This window comes from Quercus suber, unplaced genomic scaffold (assembly GCF_002906115.3).
Source record: "Quercus suber isolate HL8 unplaced genomic scaffold, Cork oak 2.0 scaffold_54, whole genome shotgun sequence".
In the NCBI taxonomy this organism is placed as follows: Eukaryota; Viridiplantae; Streptophyta; class Magnoliopsida; order Fagales; family Fagaceae; genus Quercus; species Quercus suber.
In genome coordinates, this window is record NW_027069519.1 from 1,118,473 (window position 1) to 1,141,213 (window position 22,741).

Genomic DNA, 22,741 nt, shown 5'->3' on the forward strand with positions numbered 1-22,741 from the left:
GGATCTCACATTTGATATTCATGGCAAGAATAATTGGACTAGTGTCACTAAATAGGAGCTTTGAGACCCACAACATGGTTGTCCTAAATATTTTGAAACATTTGTTTGCAAGTATTAAATCATTTTATCATATTAGGGTTTTTTTTTTTTTTTTTTTTTTTAAAATCAAAATCAAAATCAGTTAGAGAACCTGACTCAAAAGATTAAAGAAAACCATACTAAAATAAAAGAGAGATCATTATTTGAACGTCTTTAGATCCTGCTTAGAGCGGCTTTTACCAATTATTGTTTAAAAGAGTTTTTTTTTTTGGTTAAAAGGAAGTACATAAACCAGACAAGAGTTATCCCACACTAGAGGTGAGACCAGTACTAACAGTTCTATTAATATACATGCCAGTCAAGTCTGAATTAACTAAACACAAAACACAAGTACTTGGCGGATAATTAAATACAACAAAAGCATCATCCATTGAACATCCCCATCTTGCAAGCGCATCAGCACAACGATTTCCTTCCCTATAGACATGCTTCACTTGAACTCGAGGAAACATTCTCAACAAGTACTTGCAGTCATGCAGTAAAGGAGAATATGGTTTAACAGCATCCACATTAGAGCTAATAAGATCAACCACCACTCTCGCATCTAACTCCACAATCAAATTTTGAATTCCTTCACTCAAAGCCAACTTCAACCCGTCCCTTAAAGCCCAAAATTTTGCTATGACACTGGTTGCAAAACCAATGGATCTTACAAAACCCTTGACCCAATGTCCACTGCTATCCTTGATCAGTCCCCCACCCCCTGCTTTACCTGGGTTCCCACCTGAAGCGCCATCCGTATTAAGTTTGAACCACCCTTCAGGCGGTTTGGACTAGCTCACTTGGATTGAGCTTCTTTGATTAACCTTTCTCACCTTTCTAACACAAAAGAAGAAATCCACAGCTTGACTTAGACAGTGACTATGAAGATTCATATCGAGTGGAATGTTTTCAAACACAACACTATTACGATGTTTCCATAAAAACCAAACAGCAAAAGGAAAAACCATACCCCAAGGGATGCTACTATGATGCACACGCTGGCTGTGACAATTTTCATACAACCAATCACCCAAACTTTGACTATGTATAGGTGGACGGGGAAATAAAAAACCCAATCAACAGTCTAAAAACAAAAAGTTTATGTACCAAAAAAAAAAAAATAACCTCATCCCAACAAAAAGACAAAAAGGCTTGTAGAGAACCAAGATTTTTATATATGTTAAATAAATCAAGAGAGAGAGAGAAAGAAGGGAAGTTTTGATGCGCCAACTAGTAACCAAGCTTGACTCTCATGAAGGTAATCACCATTCTCTCACCTTTGTAGCGTGGAATTTTGAGGCCTTGAATCCGATATGTAATTCCAATCAAAGCCATAGATACGGGTTGGTTTGTGACTGCCACCTTGAATAATCTGTGTTTTGTCAACTACTGAATCCAGTGTGGTACTTAGTGAAGAAGAGTCAAGACTAGAATAACCCAGGTGCCTTATAAGCAAGGGGTAATTTGTATTGGTGGGTGTAGAGATATACATATGCTTCTTTACGACCACTATACCGTCTGGATAAATATAAATATAAATATCTATGAAGGTATATGAATAAATCTATATATCGCAGTAATGCCAAAATAATATAACAAAATTGACAAATAGAATTAACACATTATTATATAAGAATACTTATGCTGATGAAAATATGTTTCTTTTATTAGTTAAGAATAGTAAAAAGCTTCATATATGTTTCTCTTTTCCTTTGAAGGAAAAAAAAAAAAAAAATCTAAAATGCTACTAAATGGAAATTCTAAAATAGAACTTTGGTGTTCTGCAAAGAGAGACTTTGAAAGTAATCATAATCTTCGTAAACAAAACTCTAGTATCTTATACAAAACTGTGTCCCAACAAGCAAATACAAAACGTTGTTTCATCACAACTAGAAAACTAACTACTGAAAAAGAAAATACAAGTTAATTTCAAGAAATCTCTGAAGCTCAAGGCTAAAGTATCAATATGCTGAAAATCTAAATCTTGATGTTGAAGTAATCCGGATCAAAGTGATGTAACCGTACATAACCATCTTCACCTCCGCTTGAGAAACTATAAGTTGAAAAATATCAAATAAGTAAATGGCTACAGAATATAAATTGTAATTCATGACTAGTGTCATTTGAACAATGCAAAATTTCTCCCAACTTTTAGGACAATCTTGGTCTGATCTGACTAAAAAAGTACATTAAGGCAAAGACTAATAAAACCACTACTAACAGGATAAACAAAATAGGCCCTTATTTAAACCGAACAGTCAAATACAATTATTTCATAAGCAACTAAAATACAAAAAATAGACCATAAAATAGGGACTAAGCAGAAGTCATTAAGAAAGAGGAGACACAGTGCCACAAAGACCTTACACAGGTTTTACAAAACTTGGAAAATTGTTTTTAATCCAACTCGTTTACTAGTGGTACCAAACCACAACGCACAATACCATCTCTACCTCAAATGATGCCAACGCTACAATTACTACCACGTCAAAACAGCCCCCACACCACCCAAAGTAACACCATGATTTAAGACCTTACATATTTGTACAAATAACCTAAAGCCTCCAAGACCAGATACATATACCAAAAAAACCTACACACACACACACACACAATATTATCATAATTTTCTACACAAATATCCCTGAACCGAAACAGAATTGAAAACATTTACAAGTTAAAATTTTGACAGTTCAACATTAGGGAATCCTTCCATTTTCCCCTACCCTTCCAATTGCACCAATATCATTATTTGAATTTCAGCATTATTTCGATTTCATCCTTCTGTCTAAATCCTTTTAAATTAAGCTAACATAATTAGTCACATGCAATTTAGGTGACTGAAATGTTGACATGAAATTCAATTAAACAATTGTCCAGATGTATATGCCCACATCAGCTAAATAATTTTTAAGGATTGTTTGGAATGGAAGGAGGGATGAGAGGAAAGGGAAAGGCGCAAGGGTAGCTGGAATGTTAAAAAAAGAAGATCAACTCCTCTCTCTCTCTCCATCCAACCCATCCCCACTCACCTCTTCCATGGCTTCCACCCACAATACCATCAATGCCACCACTACCCTTTCCTTCACAGTTTTGAATGCAGCCCCATGGAAGGTGGGCTGGAATGTAATTTAAAAAAAAAAAAAAAAAACAAAAAAAAACAAAATCCTCTCTCCATCAATCCCACCCACACACCTCTTCCCATGGCCTCCACCCACAATACCATCAATGCCACAACTACCCTTCCCTTTACACTTTTGAATGCAGCACCACATCAGCCATCGTTAGGTAAAAGATTTAGAGGTCCATCCTTAAATTATTACCCACCTGTAACTAATTGTAAGGACACTTTGAGCTGCTCTTTTTCCCGGTATGTCAACTTGAGTTCAGGTAAGAATTGGAAAATTTCAAAGACTCCCCTGGTAGTCCAATGGAGCAGCCCCAACAAAAAAACTAAGGAAAGTAAATGGAACAGTGGAAGTGGGCCCTTGTTTAAATCTTTAAGCAGAGTTGTATATTGAAGCCCCTAATCAATATCTTATGATATGAGTGATGCATATTTGGGGAAACTGGGATTGAGGTAGCGAAAGGTGGTGGTGATGGGGGAGAGGGACATTAAATCTGTAGCATTCACTAGAATATTGCTTACATAGATATTTTAATTTTGAATATACAAAAGATGAGAGTACATCTTGGTTTGGATCAGTTTAAATTAAAGATCAAATCTGGTGGACTGGATTTTGACTTTTGATAGAAGAAAACTTAGGGGTTAAAGGAGAAAGTTGGGGAGCGAGCAGGAGAGATGGCATAGGTCAGTTTCCTTGAAGAAGACTTGCAGGGAATAAGTGAAGGGGCAGAGAGAGAGAGGAAAGAAAATATTTTGTTAAATAAAAATTCAAATTAAAAAAATAAAAATAAAAACTCCAAAAAAATTTAATGGCTTAACAACCATTTTCAATCGTGCGACTTGTACCAGACAAACTCTTTATCTGTAAATGGATTTGGATGAAGGGATGAATTTGAAACAACACTGAAAGTAGGTTAAATTGTTGCTATTAGAAAATTAGAAACCACAAATGTAATTTACCCATATCGTTATTATTTACATGCATTACCATGGTTACTAGCCGAATATAATGACATAAGAAGAATTCTTTAAATCAAAATATCAACAGAAATAACTTTGTATGGTAAAAAATCATATGGCATAGTTGAGAAACACCATTACAATATGCTAATCTATCAAATACCAGATACAACAAAGGAGAAGCCTTTGCTCAATACCAGTTTAGGAAACTCAATTTTTTTTTATATAAGTTTAGTAACCTCAATTTTGTAATGAGAGAACATAAAGAACCATACCTTTTCCCATCTGGATTGAAAGCCAAAGCATTTATCGGTCCAAAATGCCCTTTCACACCTCCAATTTCTTCTTGAAGAATCTAACCATATGAAAATGGGAGGACATCATATACCAAATATGCTAAACATACATGAACCTTTATATCATCAAAGAACTTAGATGGAAGTTTGGATTTACCTTGTCATAGAATTTTGCCTCAAATTTACCAGCACGATGATCAGTTGTCGTAACAGCTGATGCATCTTGACCACCTCCAAGCACCACCTGGAAAGCATAAAAGGCATTGAAGTTTATCAAATATTGAATGAATCATGCAACATGAATGGCCAGAATTGTAGATGCAGCCGGAAAAGCACTCAAGAAAAAAAAAAATCAAATACCAAAAGATTCAAGAATTGTGGTCTAATTTTGATGTGTGGCCTTCTTGGCACCTTTCATAGGTTACTTAAATTTATTATTGAGTCTTAATATACGGTTTCTTTTGTAATCTTCTTCTTTTTTTTTTTCTTTTTTTTTTTACCACCCACCCACCCACTCACCTCTTCCCATGGCCTCCACCCACAATCAATGCCACAACTACCATTCCCTTTACACTTTTGAATGCAGCACCACAGCAGCCATCGTTAGGTAAAAGATTTAGAGGTCCATCCTTAAATTATTACCCACCTGTAACTAATTGAAAGGACACTTTGAGCTGCTCTTTTTCCTGGTATGTCAACTTGAGTTCAGGTAAGAATTGGACAATTTCAAAGACTCCCCTAGTAGCCCAATGGAGCAGCCCCAACAAAAAAGCTAAGGAAAGTAAATGGAACAGTGGAAGTGGGCCCTTGTTTAAATCTTAAGCAGAGTCGTATATTGAAGCCCCTAATCAACATCTTATGATATGAGTGATGCATATTTTGGGGAAACTGGGATTGAGGTAGCCAAAGGTGGTGGTGATGGGGGAGAGGGAAATTAAATCTGTAGCATTAACTAGAATATTGCTTACATAGATATTTTAATTTTGAATATACAAAAGATGAGAGTACATCTTGGTTTGGATCAGTTTAAATTAAAGATCAAATCTGGTGGACTGGATTTTGACTTTTGAGAGAAGAAAACTTAGGGGTTAAAGGAGAAACTTGGGGAGGGAGCAGGAGAGATGGCATAGGTCAGTTTCCTTAAAAGAAGACTTGCAGGGAATAAGTGAAGGGGCAGAGAGAGAGAGAGAGAGAGGAAAAGGAAATATTTTGTTAAATAAAAATTCATATTAAAAAAAAAAAACTCCAAAAAAAATTTAATGGCTTAACAACCATTTTCAATCATGTGACTTGTACCAGACAAACTCTTTATCTGTAAATGGATTTGGATGAAGGGATGAATTTGAAACAACACTGAAAGTAGGTTAAATTATTGCTATTGGAAAATTAGAAACCACAAATGTAATTTACCCATATCGTTATCATTTTCATGCATTACCATGGTTACTAGCTGAATATAATGACATAAGAAGAATTCTTTAAATCAAAACATCAATAGAAATAACTTTCTATGGTAAAAAATCATATGGCATAGTTGAGAAACACCATTACAATATGCTAATCTATCAAATACCAGATACAATGATGCTAATCTATCAAATACCAGATACAACGAAGGAGAAGCCTTTGCTCAATACCAGTTTAGGAAACTCAAATTTTTTTTTATATAAGTTTAGTAACCTCAATTTTGTAATGAGAGAACATAAAGAACCATACCTTTTCCCATCTGGATTGAAAGCCAAAGCATTTATTGGTCCAAAATGCCCTTTCACACCTCCAATTTCTTCTTGAAGAATCTAACCATATGAAAATGGGAGGACATCATATACCAAAGATACTAAACATACATGAACCTTTATATCATCAAAGAACTTCGATGGAAGTTTGGATTTACCTTGTCATAGAATTTTGCCTCAAATTTACCAGCACGATGATCAGTTGTCGTAACAGCTGATGCATCTTGACCACCTCCAAGCACCACCTGGAAAGCATAGAAGGCATTGAAGTTTATCAAGTATTGAATGAATCAAGCAACATGAATGGCCAGAATTGTTGATGCAGCTGGAAAAGAGCTCAAGAAAAAAAAATATCAAATACCAAAAGATTCAAGAATTGTGGTCTAATTTTGATGTGTGGCCTTCTTGGCACCCTTCATAGGTTACTTGAAGTTATTATTGAGTCTTAATATACGGTTTCTTTTGTAATCTTTTTGTTTTTGTTTTTTTTTTTTAATTTTTAATATTAGTAATACTATTAATAAAAGGTTTCTTTAGGTTCAAAAGTTGTTAGATCTAATAATTTATAGATTTTCTAGAATAGGCTGTAATAGGCTGCACCAGAGGCCCATGACCATGAGTCTTAATATACGTTTTAAGTCATTTTCCTATTTGGTTTAGAAGTTCTTAATAACTCTTTTCCAATACGTAAAAGTTTTATAATAGTAAAAGTTCTTAATTACTTTTATTTGTTATTAGGAGTGTTATTTAGCGTTCTAGTCTTTCTAGGAAAAGGATTGGCACCTATATAAAGCTTTTATTACCTAACCCTTCCTAAACCCATATACACCAGACATTATTTAAGAAACCTTCATGATCTTATTCATTGGAATTTCTCTTACATATTTCAGAATAGTAGCAAAAAACCATATATCATATATTACTTTACCAAAAATATGTTGGGACTTATTATCAAAACTCAGGAGTTGAAAAAATAAATGATAACAAACAGAGTGATCAACTTTTACAGGATAGGTAGTTGAGGATATTAACTAAATATAGGCTCACTTGCATGACAGAAAAGGTCTTTCAGAACCCAAAACAAGAACATTACAACTTCACTACAATTTTGAACCTCATCATGGTCAGCGTACTTAAATAAATGTCATATTATCATGTCATTTCTAATAGGAAGATAAATCATAATGAATAGACACATGATATTTGTAGCATGAGCCCAAAAGTTTACATTTTATAAATAAATACATACATGATCAAGAAGTGGAGACATTGTCACGGCATTGACTGGACGTTCAGTCACGTAAGTCTTGATAAGAGTCAAAGTTCTGATGTCCCACAGCTAAAATATTTGCCAGAAAACCAAAATGATCAGGTAAAAAAAAAACATAAGTTACACAGAAAATTTTAAAAAACTTAATGATAATATATAGTGTAAAAAGTCAGAAGGAATGACAAGACTGAAATCTGTACCTTAGCTGATTTATCAAGTGAACCGGTGAGGAAGTGTGAACCATCGGCAGATTTCGAAAGTGATGTTATCGTTTTTTTGTGGCCAGTTTCCTTCTCGGACTCTTTAAGCATTTTTCCAGTCTGCATGTTTGATTAATAAGTATAACAAATATAAAGGTGAATCAAACCATAAATAGGCTTCAGGGAAGAATGATAAGAGAAACGGGAGACAGAAGAGTGGCAAACAGAAAGTTAAGACTTTAAGTTCTACACTTATACTTTGAAGAATCCAGCAAGAATGCAGTGATTACCATAAAGCCACAAACAGTGAAATGCTAATTGTAACCAAAGAAACACTTAACTATTTCATTGAAGATAGCATGGCAATCTTAGAATTACGAGACACTTACCTCAGAATCCCATATACGAACCACAGCATCTTCTCCAGCACTTATGATGGTTTTGTTTAGGGGCCCCCAAACAGCTCTATTAATTCTTCCTTGAGGGCCCTTCAGGACGAGAACAGAGTCACCAGTCTCTACAAAATGGAACCATTGATGATTTTAAGTTACCTTAGAGTTCATTTGTAATATTTAAGCTTCAAAAAACCTTACCATACCAGAAACACACAAGCATAGCATCTCTTTCTAACATTATCATTCAAAGGAATGCAGCTCAAGAGTCAAAAGCGTCCAAAATTGAAAGGCCACACATTTAAAGAGTGTGAGAAAAGCAAGTTAACCACAAACACTTTATGATTGGTAGCATCTATAATTCTTTTTGTTTTTCACTTTTATTGGAGTTCATAAAATTCCTAACTTGTAGGAGCTGGTCTCAGAGTTCTACTTGCATAATGCATACACACAATCATCTTATTCAACAGAATCATTACTTATCTTTAAGGAAAAAAAAAATTTCAAGAACAAACAATAACAATTAGACTCAATAGTTTCACTACCTACCTTTTACTTCAAAAATAACAATAATAATAATAGTGGTTCATCTGCAACTTAAGACATGTGACTCTTCTATTTTTTTTTTTTTTCCCTTCATGTAGTCATGTACAATACCCAAAAGAATTAAAAATAGAAAATATTTGTACAAAACAATGACAATTCTATAAACCCCATGACAGAAGAACCATTAGCGAACCCCCATGTGTGAGTCACATCAAATAATGATCTAATAAACACTGATAATAATGATTGGACATGTGATTCTATGCTAGACCCAATAATCTTGTATGCATCAAAACAACATGGTCATATGCTACTAGATAAATTACATTATCTAATCAATACACATAACATGTCCATCCACTTGTACACGGATATTACCAACAACTCAACAAACCAACAACAATTTAGAGTTGCACATTGTTCATCAAAATCACATTCAAGCAATAAATTCATCGCCAATTTATAAACACACATAATTGTCCACCACAACACATATGAAGATATCACTCTCAAGTGAGAAGCTTACGGTCTTCGGGGTCAGTGGCGATGCTTTTGACGTGAATAGCCGAAGGCAAATCCATAAACGGATCGGTCGTGATGACGGCAAGCTTATCGCCGACTGACAAGTTTACAGCCCTAGCCGGAGACCCGAAATTGAACGTGAACAACTGCTCTCCGGTCTGAACATTCCATATCTTGGCCGTTTGATCGGCACTCCCAGTAATCAACATCATCGAATCCCCTATTGAAACCAAATCAAAATTATTTTCACAAAAATAAAATAAAATAAAATAAGGTAAAAGAGCGAGTGAGTTAGTTTGTGGATTGAGAGGGGAGGACTTGCTTGAGACATCGCAGCACCAAACGGCGCCGTTGTGGCCACGGTAGGTGCCGAGACGCTCGCCGTTGTCGGCGAACCAGACGGTAGGGTTGTGATCTTTGGCGCAGGAAAACAAGAGGTCGCCGTCGCGGTTGTATTTCAAGAATGTGAGTGGCCTTTCATGGCCTTTCATCAGAATCGGTCTCATGGCTTTCTGATTTGGCTTTTTTCGCTTCGCTTCTCTTCTCTTCTCTTCTCTTCTCTTCTCTTTGTTTGTTTGTTTCTTTGATCTCTGAAAAATCCTGTGGGTTTATTATGCGTTTTATGGCGGAAAAGAGAGACGGTACTGGAACTTATGCAAGATTTAGGGTTCTTGAGAGTTCGAGGTCGACCAGGATTGGAACAGTGTGCATAATAATGAGTTTATTATTACAGCCCATTAACATAGTTGGGCTAACACTATTTGAGTGGTCCGTGTCCAAAGTATCTGTATTATTGTTTTCCCAACGAAGCACACTGTTCTAAAAGAAAAAAATTTATATTTTAACACGTTAAAAAGTTATTTTTATTTATTTTAGCATAATATTTAACTTTACATTATATCTCTTGTCTTTTATTTTAACATGTCATCCATTAAAATAACCTAAAATAACACCTAATAACTATTTAAAAAAGAAGAAGTAATAATGTGAGAGAGGAGAGAGATATATATGAAAGAGAGAGTTGGTAAAGAAGAGAGAAAAATTATTTCAAAGTTTTAGTACATAGCAATGGTAGTAGCGTAGTTAGGATTTTAGATGAGAGAGGGGCAAAATTAAAAGACAAAATTGAAAGTAATATTAATCTTAGAAATATTAATCAATAATAATAACATAATTAATAAACCACAATATGGTAATGTAATTGCCATACACAATCTAGTAAAAATGTAAACTTTAATTTATTTTTTCATACCAAGTTTAATTATAATATTTACTTAATAAAAAATTATTATTATTATTATTATTATTATTATACAAGATAGAAATTCTACTCTAGCCTAATCTAAGTGTATATGTGTGTGAAGCTCCTTCTTGGAAACTTGAACCTCAGCCTTGCCCCCTGCACCTCACAAGCACTTATTCTTTATGGAGTGACCATCGTGCTAAGGGTGCATAGTGGTTATTATTATTATTATTATTATTATTAATTCATAGTTTATAACAATCAAATCAAGAGATTAATCTAACTACGCAAAGTTCAAACATGTTATTTGATTCTTTAAAATAAATTGTGGAAATAAATCAATGAAAAAATATTAAGAATATAGTAATATACATGCAAAGTGTAGATTTATAGCAAAAATTTAGGATTTGAGACTAAAAATATTGATAAAAAGAAAAAGAGAAAAAAAAATATAGGAGATAGACTTGGCACTATCGTAAGAACATAAAAATAGAGTTTGTTTTTCGATTTTTTCAGCAAAGTATTGGTGCAAAAGTATGTACACTACAATTGGTTTTTATTATTGTTGAGAAGTGCTATATCCTCGACATTTTCACAACAAATTCTAAGTGGCTGTAGGTTATTATTGCTTGTTATTGGTGGATAAAAAAGTAATTTAAGTGATTGGTTCAAATTAGAACCAGTAACAACTTACCACTTATGATTTGTTGTAAAAGTTTGAAAAAATATTATGGACGTAGCACTTCTCATTATTATTAAATAGGACCTATTATTTAATAAAATAATTGCTTGTTGCAGACTTGTAGTGTGAATGTAAAGGAATTGACAAGCTAATACATATAGTAAAAGATTTTTGACTTAAAGTCCTTTGTGTCAGGAGCTAGCAAATAGTCTTTTACCACAATATAGTACTAGTATTAGAAATTTTTTGAGGAAGTCAAGGGGTAGTCCCCCCTTGCCTCCCCCTTCTTCCTCTGCCCCAGAGTAGAAGTGTACTATGACATGCTAAATTTTTTTGATGTAGGACACAAGTGATGGAGGTGTATTTTTAGTGTTTGGTGTGCCAAATACTAAAATTTTAACATTTGGAACACTGATGCCAATATTCTAAGATGCGTCAAATACCAAATAAATTTGGCATTTGCTACAATAGCATTATAATAATAGCATTGTATGGAAGATGTGATATAAGTATTTAGTTATTATTTTAATAAAAAAATTTCTCTCTTTTCATGACCGATGAGATTTATTAATAAATATTTTAACTTTCTCTCTCCTTTATCTTTTCGATGACTTTGGGAACAATGAATAAGAAATCATAAAAAATAATTGAGACTACATTAGCCTCCCTAATTTAATCCATCATCTGATATTATTTGGGACTACATTAGCCTCCCCAATTTGATCTACAAATGAATCAAGTAATTTGAACATTTTTTTCCCATTTTTCATAAAAAGATGATGCATCAATGACTTCACATAGTTCCAGATGGGCAATTCACAAAAAAGTTCATCAAGTTCCTATTGGTTCTACTAGTCCACCCATTAGATATAATAGAGCAACCATACCTCTCCCAAGATTCCATGTGATTACTCAATAACTTATTTGTGCAAGTCACATCCTTCTTGAGAATTGGAACTTTTTACTCATGCTAACTAGGAGGTTCCATATTTGGACCATATTGCCTGATAGCTTCAATTGCTCATTTAAAGGCATCTGAGCGAGCAACATTGAATGGCATACATGCTAGATAAAATAACCAACTAGTATACTAACAAGCCTGCACTCTTTTCTCTTTGTCAAATTTATCATTGATGTTAGTTAGCTTCATCTTTCTATGTTTCCAAAGCTCTACCTCCTTTTATGGCTTTAATGTCATAAATCATAATAGAATCCATGGGACCTTTCAACTTTCTAAAATTTGACATTAATTTCACTCGGGTGTTATTGCCAATCCCTCTCTTAATAGAGCATGATTTTTTTCCCTTTTTGGGTAACTTCTACTTCATTTACCTTTATCATCATCTGCATCCTCAATTTCAATCATATTATTTATATTCGTCAAAATCATGCAACTTGTCATAGTTCTCCTTCTCAATCTTCTTCTCCATCAAATAATACTCAAGTTCTTCTCTAACGTTATCAGGACATTTTAAACACTTTGTAGTTTTTTTAAATTTCCTTGCTTGAGTTTTGCTCCATGTATCCCTCCCATTGTGACTTTATTACAAAAGATGCAAGTCATCGAATTTTTATCTTTAACATTAGCTAAAAATTATATTTCCATCCAGTATTTGTTCTCTTCCCATTATATAAAGTTATTCTACATATTTGTTTTTAAAAAAAACGAATACAATACATTTAATAAGATTCTATCAGAGAATAACTAGCTATGTATGGTAACAATAAGTATCCTAAATGAAATACTATGTCTATTAACTAAAAAAATTGGGCAGGGGTTGAAGTAGATAAAGGGAAAAAAAAGGAAAATAAAAATAGAGTTGCTATGAAACAATGAGAATTTGAGATAGAAGGGTAAAGGGGAAAAAAGAGATTGGGGAGAATTGTTGTGAGACAGTGAGAGAAGGATAAAGGAAAAGAAAGTATAGTAGTGGTCCCTCTAACCTAAACCCTAGAAATGTGTTTGAAGAAGAAACAAATTTGCTGAAAAGTGATATGATCCATTGAGAGTATTCTTCGAGATACAATCCAAGGCTTCTTTAATTAAAATGAGAATAGCCTTATTGTCTGCAATGCTTAGGGCCTACAAGACAATTAGGATCTTAACAAAGTTCTCTTTTGTCATTCCCAATCACACCATTGAAATTATTGAGGCAATCCTTAGGATATGTTTGGTAGACTGTAATTGACTTTGCAATGTAATTGCTATTCCTTTTTCTTTTTTTTTTTTTTTTTTTTGACTTTCAAATGATAGAAATTTCATTAATGTGTAAAGAAATTGTAGTATAGTAGTGACCCCCATTTTATGTTTTGGGGTTTTAAAGTTTAAACAAGTTACAAATACAGCAAAAAAATTTGGCTAGTCATTGCGAGGCCATGAGGCGTTGGTACTCATCTAGCAAGCCTCTCGCTACTTCAATGATTACTTTTGGTTGGATTTGGACATGCTCAAAGTAAAACTTGGTCCTCGCATTCCAAATTGACCATGCCGTAGCTGCCCACTACTCAAGTTCCTGTTAGCTAAGCTTCTCGTGCATCTGTCGAAATAAATGAAAGATGTCTTTTGCGATGTTTCTGCATTTCTGGATTTGGCTACTCATTAATGCCCATACATTTGTGCAAATGGGCATTCCCATAAGATATTCCCTAGTTAGGAGGCAATTGGAGCAAACTCTCCATAAAAACATTCGAACTTTGGGCGGTATGTTGAGTGTCCAGATTTTGCTCCAAGCTGGTTTAAAAGCACGGCTTGATGAGTGTTTTGCCCAAGGTTACATGTTTAGGCAAATTGCAAGGTGATATGCAATTTTTATTGTGAATTTTGCAGCTTTATTTTTTGTCCAGATTAGCGTGTTAGGAGAGTTCAAATGGTCCAATGGTAGTGTCAGAATTTCCTGCCGTGTCCTTTATGCAAACATTGTCTCAATTTTGCCTCTATCCCACTGCTGTGATTCTTTATCTAGGAGCTCACAGACCCGCATATCTTTGGCATGTTCATTTAGTGGTATTGGGGGGGGGGGGGGGGGGGGAGGGGGGGGGGGTGTGGTAGCAATTTGTGAGAGTAGACCCCCACTGTCTTGCCATCTCCCACACGCCACTTCAACCCATTGTAAATGATGTCCCTTGCTGCAAGTAGGCTTCTCCAAACAACAGACGAGTTACTACCTAATTGAGCCATCATGAATGAACATTTAGGAAAGTATCTCACCTTATATACACTGTAAAATAAAGAATTTGTATCTTGGGTTAGTCTCCATGCTTGCTTTGAGAGCATTGCCAAGTTGAATGCATGCAAGTTTCTAAAACTCATCCCTCCTTCCTTTTTGTTGGTGCATAGTTTTTTCCAATTAACCCAATGAATCTTCATTTCTTCTCTGTTTTGTCCCCATCAATATTTTGCCAACAAGGAATTGATAGAGTCGCACATGGATTTGGGTAGCTTGAATAGGCTCATGGCATATGTGGGAATCGCTTGTGCCACTATTTTTTTAAGAACTTCCCAACCTGCCTTTGATATAAACTTCTCCTTCCACCCCATCACACGCTTGGTAATCTTTTCTTGTAAGTTTTTGAAGGTGTTAACTCTTGATTTACCACTTGTTATAGGTAGACCAAGGTATTTGTCATTGTTTGTCGTTATTCTAGCCCCCAATTGACGTTGGATCATTCTCCTTATTTGAGGATTTGTGTTCTTGCTAAAAAACAAGAAGGTTTTTTGGCAGTTGATTTCTTGTTCCGATGCTACCTCATATTGGCCAAGAATGCACAATAGTTGTTCATACTCTCCAACCACGGCTTTGCAAAATAGTAAATTATTGTCTGCAAATAGGAGGTGGGAGATGCACACGCCATTTTGTCTAGACATAATTCCATTGATCACATGATTCTCTGCTGCCTTACGTAGTAATGCCGAGAGGCCTTCAGCACATAGGAGGAAAAGGTAAGAAGATAGTGGGTCTCCTTGCCAAATGCCCCTAGATTGAGTGATAAGGCCCTTAGGTTCCCCATTGATAAAGACTGAATATGAGGTTGTGGTGACTATCTCCCTGGCCAATTTCACCCATCTTTGATCAAAGCCCAATTTCTGTATAATACCCTCCAAAAAAGTCCACTCTGCTTGGTCATAGGCTTTGCTAATGTCTAGCTTAATCGCCATGTAGCCCACCTTCCCTCTTCTTCTATATCTTATTCTGTGTAGAATCTCATAAGCAACTGTTGTATTGTTAGTAATAAGACGGTTTGGCACAAAGGCTCTGAGAGTCATAAATCACATTAGGCAAGATATGCTTCAAACGATTAGCAATAACCTTTGAAATTATTCGAGATACAACATTACTCAAGCTAATGGGTCTATAGTTTGTCAGGTATTTGGGGTCTTTCTTTTTTGGGATTAAAACAATATTTGTGTGGTTCATTTTTTTCAACATATGGCTAGAGTGTAAAACAAATAAAATAGCTTCAGTAACATCATTTCCTATGATATGCCAATATTTCTCAAAGAAAAAGGGAGACATACCATACCATCCGTTTTGGGTGATTTTGATGGGTGCATTTGAAAAAGGGCTACTCTGACTTCATTAGCAGTGTATAAACAAGTGAAGCTCTCATTCATGTGTGGGGTGACTTTGCTTTGAACCAATTGTAAGACACTCTCAATGTTTTTTGGTTAGGTCATAGAGAACAATTCTTGGAAGTATGATTCGGCTAATTGGGCAATTTGTTCATTGAAGTGCACCACCTTTCTTCAGTATCAAACACTCCTGAGATATGATTTTTTTGTCGGCATTGACTGGCTCAATTGTGAAAGTACTTTGTGTTCTTGTCCCCCGCAGGTAGCCAAATTGATCGGGATCTTTGTCTCCAAACGAGCTCATCTTGGTGGATGATATTGGTAATTTCAGCTTTGAGATTTTTGATGGAGCTTAAGTTCTCGGCTTTATTCTGTAAGCACAACTCTTCCAGCATTTTTTTTTCTTGCAATTACAACTTTGAGTATCCAAAGGTATTTCGGCTCCAATCTACAAGGGCAGAGTTGCATCTTTTTATTTTTTCAAATAGCCTTGCCATTGGGCTTCCATGAGGTACATCTGATTCCCAAGCCATCTGTATGATGTTAGCATAATTTGGGTGAGTGGCCCATCTTTCCTCAAATCTGTGTGGTATTTTCTTCTTTATAGTGAGCTATGGCCGAATGTGAGTAGTAACAAGAATTGGGTTGTGGTGTGAATAGGATACCTCTAAATGAGTGACTTGCACTTGAGAAAATTTGTCCCTCCATTCAATCGTGGCGCATGCCCTATCCAATCGTTCCTGCACTAAATCATCATGCCTATTAGTCCATGTAAAGATATTACCTCGGTAACCCAAATCCACCAATCCACAATGCAATAGAGCTTCCTGAAATTGCTGCATAAGGGCCAATTGTTTAGGTAGCCCACCTTTCTTCTCCTCAGATTGAAGGATTTCATTGAAATCCCCAAGGCAGAGCTAAGGGGCAGAATGTCTGGAGTGGAGATGTTTTAGGAGTTGCCATGATTCTTGCTTCCGTTGTTCCTCCAGCCAACCATAGAAGCCTATCAATCTCTATAGGTTGGCTGGGTCATCCTTGATGAGAGCATCTATATGATTTAGGGTGAAAGTTTGAATGTGCAAATCAATCTCCTCCATCCAAAGTAGTGCTAGGCCTCCACTGCGACGAATACTAGGCATCACGAACATACATCAATAGGGTAAGTCAACTTGAATCCGCTTTATCTCTTCTACAGATCGTTTTGTTTCCATTAGAAACAAAATTTTGGGAGTTTTTATGCACACTAAGTATGAGAGTACATCTATTACACATTGGTTCCCAAGCCCCTGGCAGTTACAGCTCATGATTTTTTTTTTCTTCCATTCTTTTTCTTCGTTTGGCAATCTGGATCTCTTCTTCATCACAAACATTGACTCTGGGTTGAGCTCTCTTTGCACCACATGAGCTTTGGTGGCTAAGGTTTGTTTTAGAGTTTTGTGTGTGTTGAATTCTTTTCCACGTTGTGTTATTCATTGTCCCACATAGCTGATTTTGTTTTTCCATATCAGATGACTCCTCACGTGGCTGAGTTAAGTGGATTAAGTGATCAACATGTGCGTTTAACTTATCATAAGTGACAAGCACGTTAATAAGCGTTGATTGCAATGTATGTGATTCATTGCACTTTACAATGGTAATCTCCATGCCCGTGATTTTTGTTTGCTTAATATTATCCCTAATAATTTGGTCTGATCCTGAGATTCTCACACCAGTTAAAGTCTCCTTCATTACTTCCTCACGACCAACATCTTGGTTTCCCTAAAAATCCGCTGCTTGAGTTTGATGCGGGTAATTATGTGTTAAGGCGTTATCTTTCCTCCCTTAAATATCATTAATATCATTATTACCCACCACCTCACCATGAGTAGTGATTGAAACCCTAACTCTTTGGGGTGGTTCCGGCGCTGGTGTAGGTGGTGGCGCATTGGTTTTGGCCTAGTTTGATCCCATATCTTTCTTACAAAACCTTCAGCCAATCTCCGTATGATTTTTTGGCCTACTGTGAGGTCCCCTGGTCGGAGCAGTCCTTCACCTCATGGTCGAATTTGCCATATTGTTAGCATAATCCAACCAATCGTTCGTACTTGAAACCAACTAGTACCTGTTCACCCTCAGGATTTGCAACCTATCCCCCTCAATGAATTGGCTTTTCTAGAGAGATCTCGACTCGAATTCTAATGAAACGAACTTGATTTGAAAGGAAATTCTTGTTATCCACCTCATACATATGGCCTAATCCTTTGCCAATTTCCCATCCCACCTCTTTATTGATCAAGTCAAAAGATAGACCTCACACTTGAACCCATATAGGAAAGGTTGAGAAAGTAACCGAGTTAGCTGTCATGCCCCTCTCCCATCTTCTGAGAACCAAAAGATTGTTGTCAAAACTCCAAGGGCCATTATCTAGTACCCAAGTTAATTGGCTCTCTAACTTAAATTGAAATTGAAACAGCCCTTCCCCCACGTCCACAATTCTCAGGTCATTCCTAAGCTTCCATATAGATTGTAGTAATGCTTTTGCTGCTCTTGGTTGTATGGTTGGTTTGTTAGAAATCTGCCTAACAGCGTGAGTGAACATTCTTCAATAGTCTTCTCTCTGTGGGCTAAGTTTATCTACACTACTTTGCCCTTTCCTCCGTGGGTTGTATTTTTTGTAACCTCTCAATGAAGTTTGAATCCATTCTATATTCCTTGAAATTCCACAGTGCTAGGGCTTGTGGAAAGAAAAAGCTCACCTGAAGTGAGAGAGAAAAGCTCCTACGTAGAGAGGAGAAGGAAAAAACTTTCAAGACATTTACAGTCTCTGACTTCTAAAAAGGTAATTTCCTATGTTTTAGCTATATGGTTGTTTGGTTATGTTTTTATTGCAAGGAATAATAATTCCTTATGATATCTATTATTTAAAATGAGGAATATACATTCTTTATTAAAAGCACTGAATCCATATTTCTCTGTTTAACGTAATACGCTCTATTAAAAAAATTCTTAAAATCCCCCATTACCTACTTCTTCTCCAAAATTTCATCTCCTTCTTCTTCGAAATTTTCTATCTCCCTCCTCTCTAAAATTTTAATCTCCCTCTACTAGAGATCTATTTATATGAGTACTGCCTTTCTCTCACCTTCAGCTGCTTCTCTCTTTTGTTTTTTGCTACTAAAGATTTATTTCTATGGGTACTACATTTTTCTCACCCTCAGTTGTTACTCTCTTCTCAGGATATTTTTTCTACCCCTAGCTCTGCAATTTCTACAAGTACTGCCCTTTCTCTTGTAGGTGTCCTTATTGTTTCTGCAGGGACTCAGTTTAGGAAGGTTTCCCAACAATACATTTTTAGAGAGTGGGTCGAAGGGTTAGGCCCTCACAGATTAACAACGGAGCACAAACCACTTTTTTCCATTGAAGGGGAGTGAGCCCAACTTACAACTAAGGATAGCTCCTCGGCCCTCATCCGAGGAGGTTCCCCCCCAGAAACTGACATGACCTCTGAATCCTTCTATTGCATTCCCTTGAATGATCCCAAAAGTCCCCCTTAAACTCTTTACTCACCTTTCTTATATAGTTCTCTCTCTCCTATCCCCTTCTTCCTTCTGTTGATCATCCATTGGCCTTCCCTCTGACCGTCCGTCCCATCAGAGGCCTTATCCGTACTCAAGTGGCTTACCATGATCAATGTTGCCCTGTCAAGGGGTTACATCCCCATTAATGCGGCTAGGGGGGTTAGGTGAGCGCATTCAATGCAGAGGTGACAGCTCGCCTAAGGCTTGCTCCTTCGCCGTGCTCCAGTCGCCGACGCGTGGCACTAGGCCCTCTCCTTCTCGGATATTCAAGGAGTCTCCTTTGGTGGGGTGGTACTCGTGTTCTTCCGAGGTCTCGGACGCCCGAGGACGGGGCCATCCTCGGATAAGTTCCTCAGAGATTAATCCTCGCGCTCTCATACACGGACCCCTTATGCGTCATCGGCGTGGGCCCTTGGGCCTGGCTTGGAGTGGGCTAAGGCCACCTGTTTTTCTGGCCCCACAATAGCCCCTCAAAATCTTGCTGCATGCATCCTCGGGCGGGGAGAAGGATTTTGACATCCTCAGCCTTACCCCCTGTCAGCACTGGGGTCTATTCATCTGCCCTAGGCACGTCGCTGACATTTTGGAGCGTGTAATGTGCCCATCATTAAATTCAAGCGGCTCTGTGCTCCCCACATCTAATGAGGCGTTACCAATCCAACGGTGGAGGTTTGTCTCACATTTATGGGCGGGAAAACCCACATGGCTCTTCGATTTGGGGTATAAATACCCATACGAACTGCTTCTTCCTGTTCCTTATTTGCAATCAAGAATTCTCGCGCGTCCTTCCTGAGTTCAGACACACTCTCACTTACATCTACAGCACAAAAAGCCTGTCCGAGGAGCTCCTCCTCCTCCCAGTAAGTCGCTCTATCCCTCTCTGAGCTTTCTCCCTCTTTACCCCTTCTTCTCCTTCACCTGTTCTTTTTTAGTTCTTTTAGGCGTCAACTGGGATGAGTAGGTTTAAGAAATACGTCTATACTGAGGAGGCGATGGAGAAATTCATTGCCAACTACAGAATTCCCGGCAATGTAGGTCTGAGATATTGTGAGGACGGGGATTGGCGCTTACACAGACGGGAGGGCGAGGTGGTAATTCCCATTGTCGCCTTCCTTGAAGGGGGGATGACGATCTCCATGGGGCCGGTGATGAGGGACTACCTCACGCACTTTCGGTTGGCCCCTACCTAGTGTGAGATAAACGTCTTTAGGATTCTGGGCTGTGTGGACGCCCTGAACGAGAAGATGGGGCTAAGGTTGACCCACCATGACGTGAACTAGTGCTACAACCTTCAGCTCCTTAAGGGCAAGTCTTATTACCTGAAGACGAGGGACGACAGGGTGCGGCTTATCCAGTGCCTCCCTGAGTCCAGCAAGGGGCTAAACGAGGATTTCCTCATCGTGTCAGGGGGGTGGCACGATGGCCTTCACTGCCTAACAACGGAGGGAATACCAGGTAGGGCAGTGGGAGTAGGAGGGGTTTTAAGTTCTTTTGTCTTTTTTCTTCCCCTCTTTTTTACTAACGTGGTGGTGTTTTCCGTTTGCAGACCCGCACGCCTTTGAGCGCCACCTCCACTTGGTCAACCGGGAAGATTTGCAGAAGGTGCTGAGGGCGTCGGTTTATATAAACAAGGACGACAATCAAGTTAGGGTTGCCCATAAAATCTTGGGGTATACTCCTGTCCAGAAATCATTCTCGGTTCCGAAGCACGTGATCCGAGCCAACGACCCTCGGCTTCAGAGAATTACCATGACCGAGGACGGATTTCAGTTCCCCAAGGAGCCCTTCGAGTCAGAAGTTGTTACTGTAGTCGTTCCTTCTTCTTCCCAAGTGTTCGCCGAGGCTGTCGAGGAGGATCCGGAGAGAGAGGAGGACGCGTTCGACGCTTTCGCACAGCTTGATCAGTTCGAGGACCCTCCCGGGGACTTGGGCGACCCTTGTTTGACGGGAGCAGACCTCCTTGCTTCAGAAGCCCCTCCTCTGCCAGCGATGGGTTACAAGAGGAAGCCCACCACCAGTTTGTTGGACCTGATTGAAGGCCAACTGGGGAAGTCCCAGCAGAAGCTTCCCCCTCCTCCTCCGAAGACTAGGTCGACTTCCGCTCAGTAGAAGCTTCCCCCTCCTCCTCCTTCTCCTTCCTAGACGGGCCTGCCTTCTGGGATCGTGCCTGCCGATCCCAAGAAGAAGAAGGATTAGGGCAAAAGGCCTATGGAGGGTAAGACGGTGTCCTCACAGAAGGAGGACAACACTCTGTGGCCATCCAAGCAGCTTCAGATAGGCGGCAAGAGCCAAGATAGGCAGGTCGTCGACACCACGTCCGAGGCTCAAGCTTGGCTCCCAGCTCCGATGCTCCATGGGGAGCCCCTGAAGGATGATGCCTCCCTCAGGGACTTCAACGAGGGCGAAGGCGCGCACGTGGCCGACGCGCTGGAGAGGTGCCTGCTGCTCCCAGCGGACATGGCCGAGCTGAACTCTTTGAGGAGCAAACAGGTCTTCCTCAGCCTTAAGCGATATATAGGGATGGTAAGGGCTATAATTTCGACTCTCCTCCCTTTCTTTTCCTTTCCCCTTCCCCCTTTTTTCTTTGTTGGGCTTATAGTGCATTGGTTACTCTGGCAGGCTGTCCAGGCCATCTATAGGTTGGAGGGGGCGGCGAATGACTAGGGGAAGGCCCTCGACCAGGAGCGTGATTGGCGCTTTCAGGCCACCCGGGCTCTGAAGAACTCCGAGGCTAACCTCACCAAGGCCCGAGAGGACTTGAAGGCGATGACCAGGGCTTAGGACAGTGCAGTGTCCGGTCTTGAGGGTGCCCAAAACCAGGCCAATGAGCAGACGAGGCGCCTGGGCGAGGCAGAGGAGCAGCTGCAGATCGCGAGGGATCTGTTCGCAGATCTGCAGGTTAAGGTGACTGCGGCCGAAGGGGCCTAAAGGAAGGCAGAGTGGGCCAGAGACCAGGCTCGGCGGGCTAAGGACGAGGCAGATTTTGGCAGGGAGATGGCCCTGATTGCCAAGGAGGAGGCTGAGACCGCAGCCTACGCTGATGGGGTGGCTGAGGTAGAGGCCCTCTATAAAGCTCAAGTCCCGGGGGTAGGCGATACTGCTCCCAGGTCTGGGCTGAGGCCCTCAAACAAGCTGGGGTGGAGGCCTCGTCCGACCTGTGGAAGGCAGAGAGAGTATACTACCCCCTGCTATCCGTGAGGTCGCCCTTAATGGCGCTAAGGCTGGGGAGATTGTTGAGGAGGTGGGCCCTGCTGAACTAAGGGAGCATCCGAGTGAAGAGGTGCCCCAAGAGATAGTGGAGGTCCCTTCCGATGCTCAAATTCCCACCACCGAGGAAGCAGCCGTTCTCGCTGTACCCCTGCAGGCCGTTCCCTCAGGCCAGGGCTCGGAGGAGTCAGAGGTTGCCCCTGTCCAGCCTGAGCAAAAGGAGTAGATCCCCCGGCGTATCAGTCCAACGTGCCCTTGCTGCTTCTATGCTTTTTTCCCTTGTGTTATTTTATTTTATTTGGTTGTTGTTCTTTTTTTTTTTTTTTTTTTTTTTTTTTTTTTTTTTTTTTTT

General features: G+C 38.7%; 1 protein-coding gene across 1 annotated transcript; it reads right to left on the reverse strand.

The window, feature by feature from the left end:
- Positions 1-1,876: 1,876 nt before the first annotated feature.
- Positions 1,877-9,829, reverse strand: LOC112010833 (eukaryotic translation initiation factor 3 subunit I). Its single transcript, XM_065772135.1, has 8 exons — positions 9,453-9,829; positions 9,135-9,350; positions 8,060-8,187; positions 7,671-7,790; positions 7,450-7,539; positions 6,359-6,445; positions 6,181-6,260; positions 1,877-2,134 (listed from the first exon to the last, which is right to left on the reverse strand). The coding sequence occupies exons 1-8, from the start codon at positions 9,634-9,636 to the stop codon at positions 2,059-2,061; spliced, it is 981 nt and encodes a 326-aa protein (XP_065628207.1). The 5' UTR covers positions 9,637-9,829; the 3' UTR covers positions 1,877-2,058.
- Between the last annotated feature and the right edge of the window lie 12,912 nt (positions 9,830-22,741).

What these genes read in the sequence shown, in the direction of transcription:
- LOC112010833 (XM_065772135.1), bottom strand. Translation starts at nt 9,636, where the DNA reads ATGAGACCGATTCTGATGAAAGGCCATGAAAGGCCACTCACATTCTTG. An exon ending in TGTCTCCACTTCTTGATCAT is followed by an intron (nt 6,446 to 7,449) that starts GTATGTATTTAT and finishes TATGCTTTCCAG; the next exon opens with GTGGTGCTTGGAGGTGGTCA. An exon ending in AGGCAAAATTCTATGACAAG is followed by an intron (nt 6,261 to 6,358) that starts GTAAATCCAAAC and finishes TCATATGGTTAG; the next exon opens with ATTCTTCAAGAAGAAATTGG.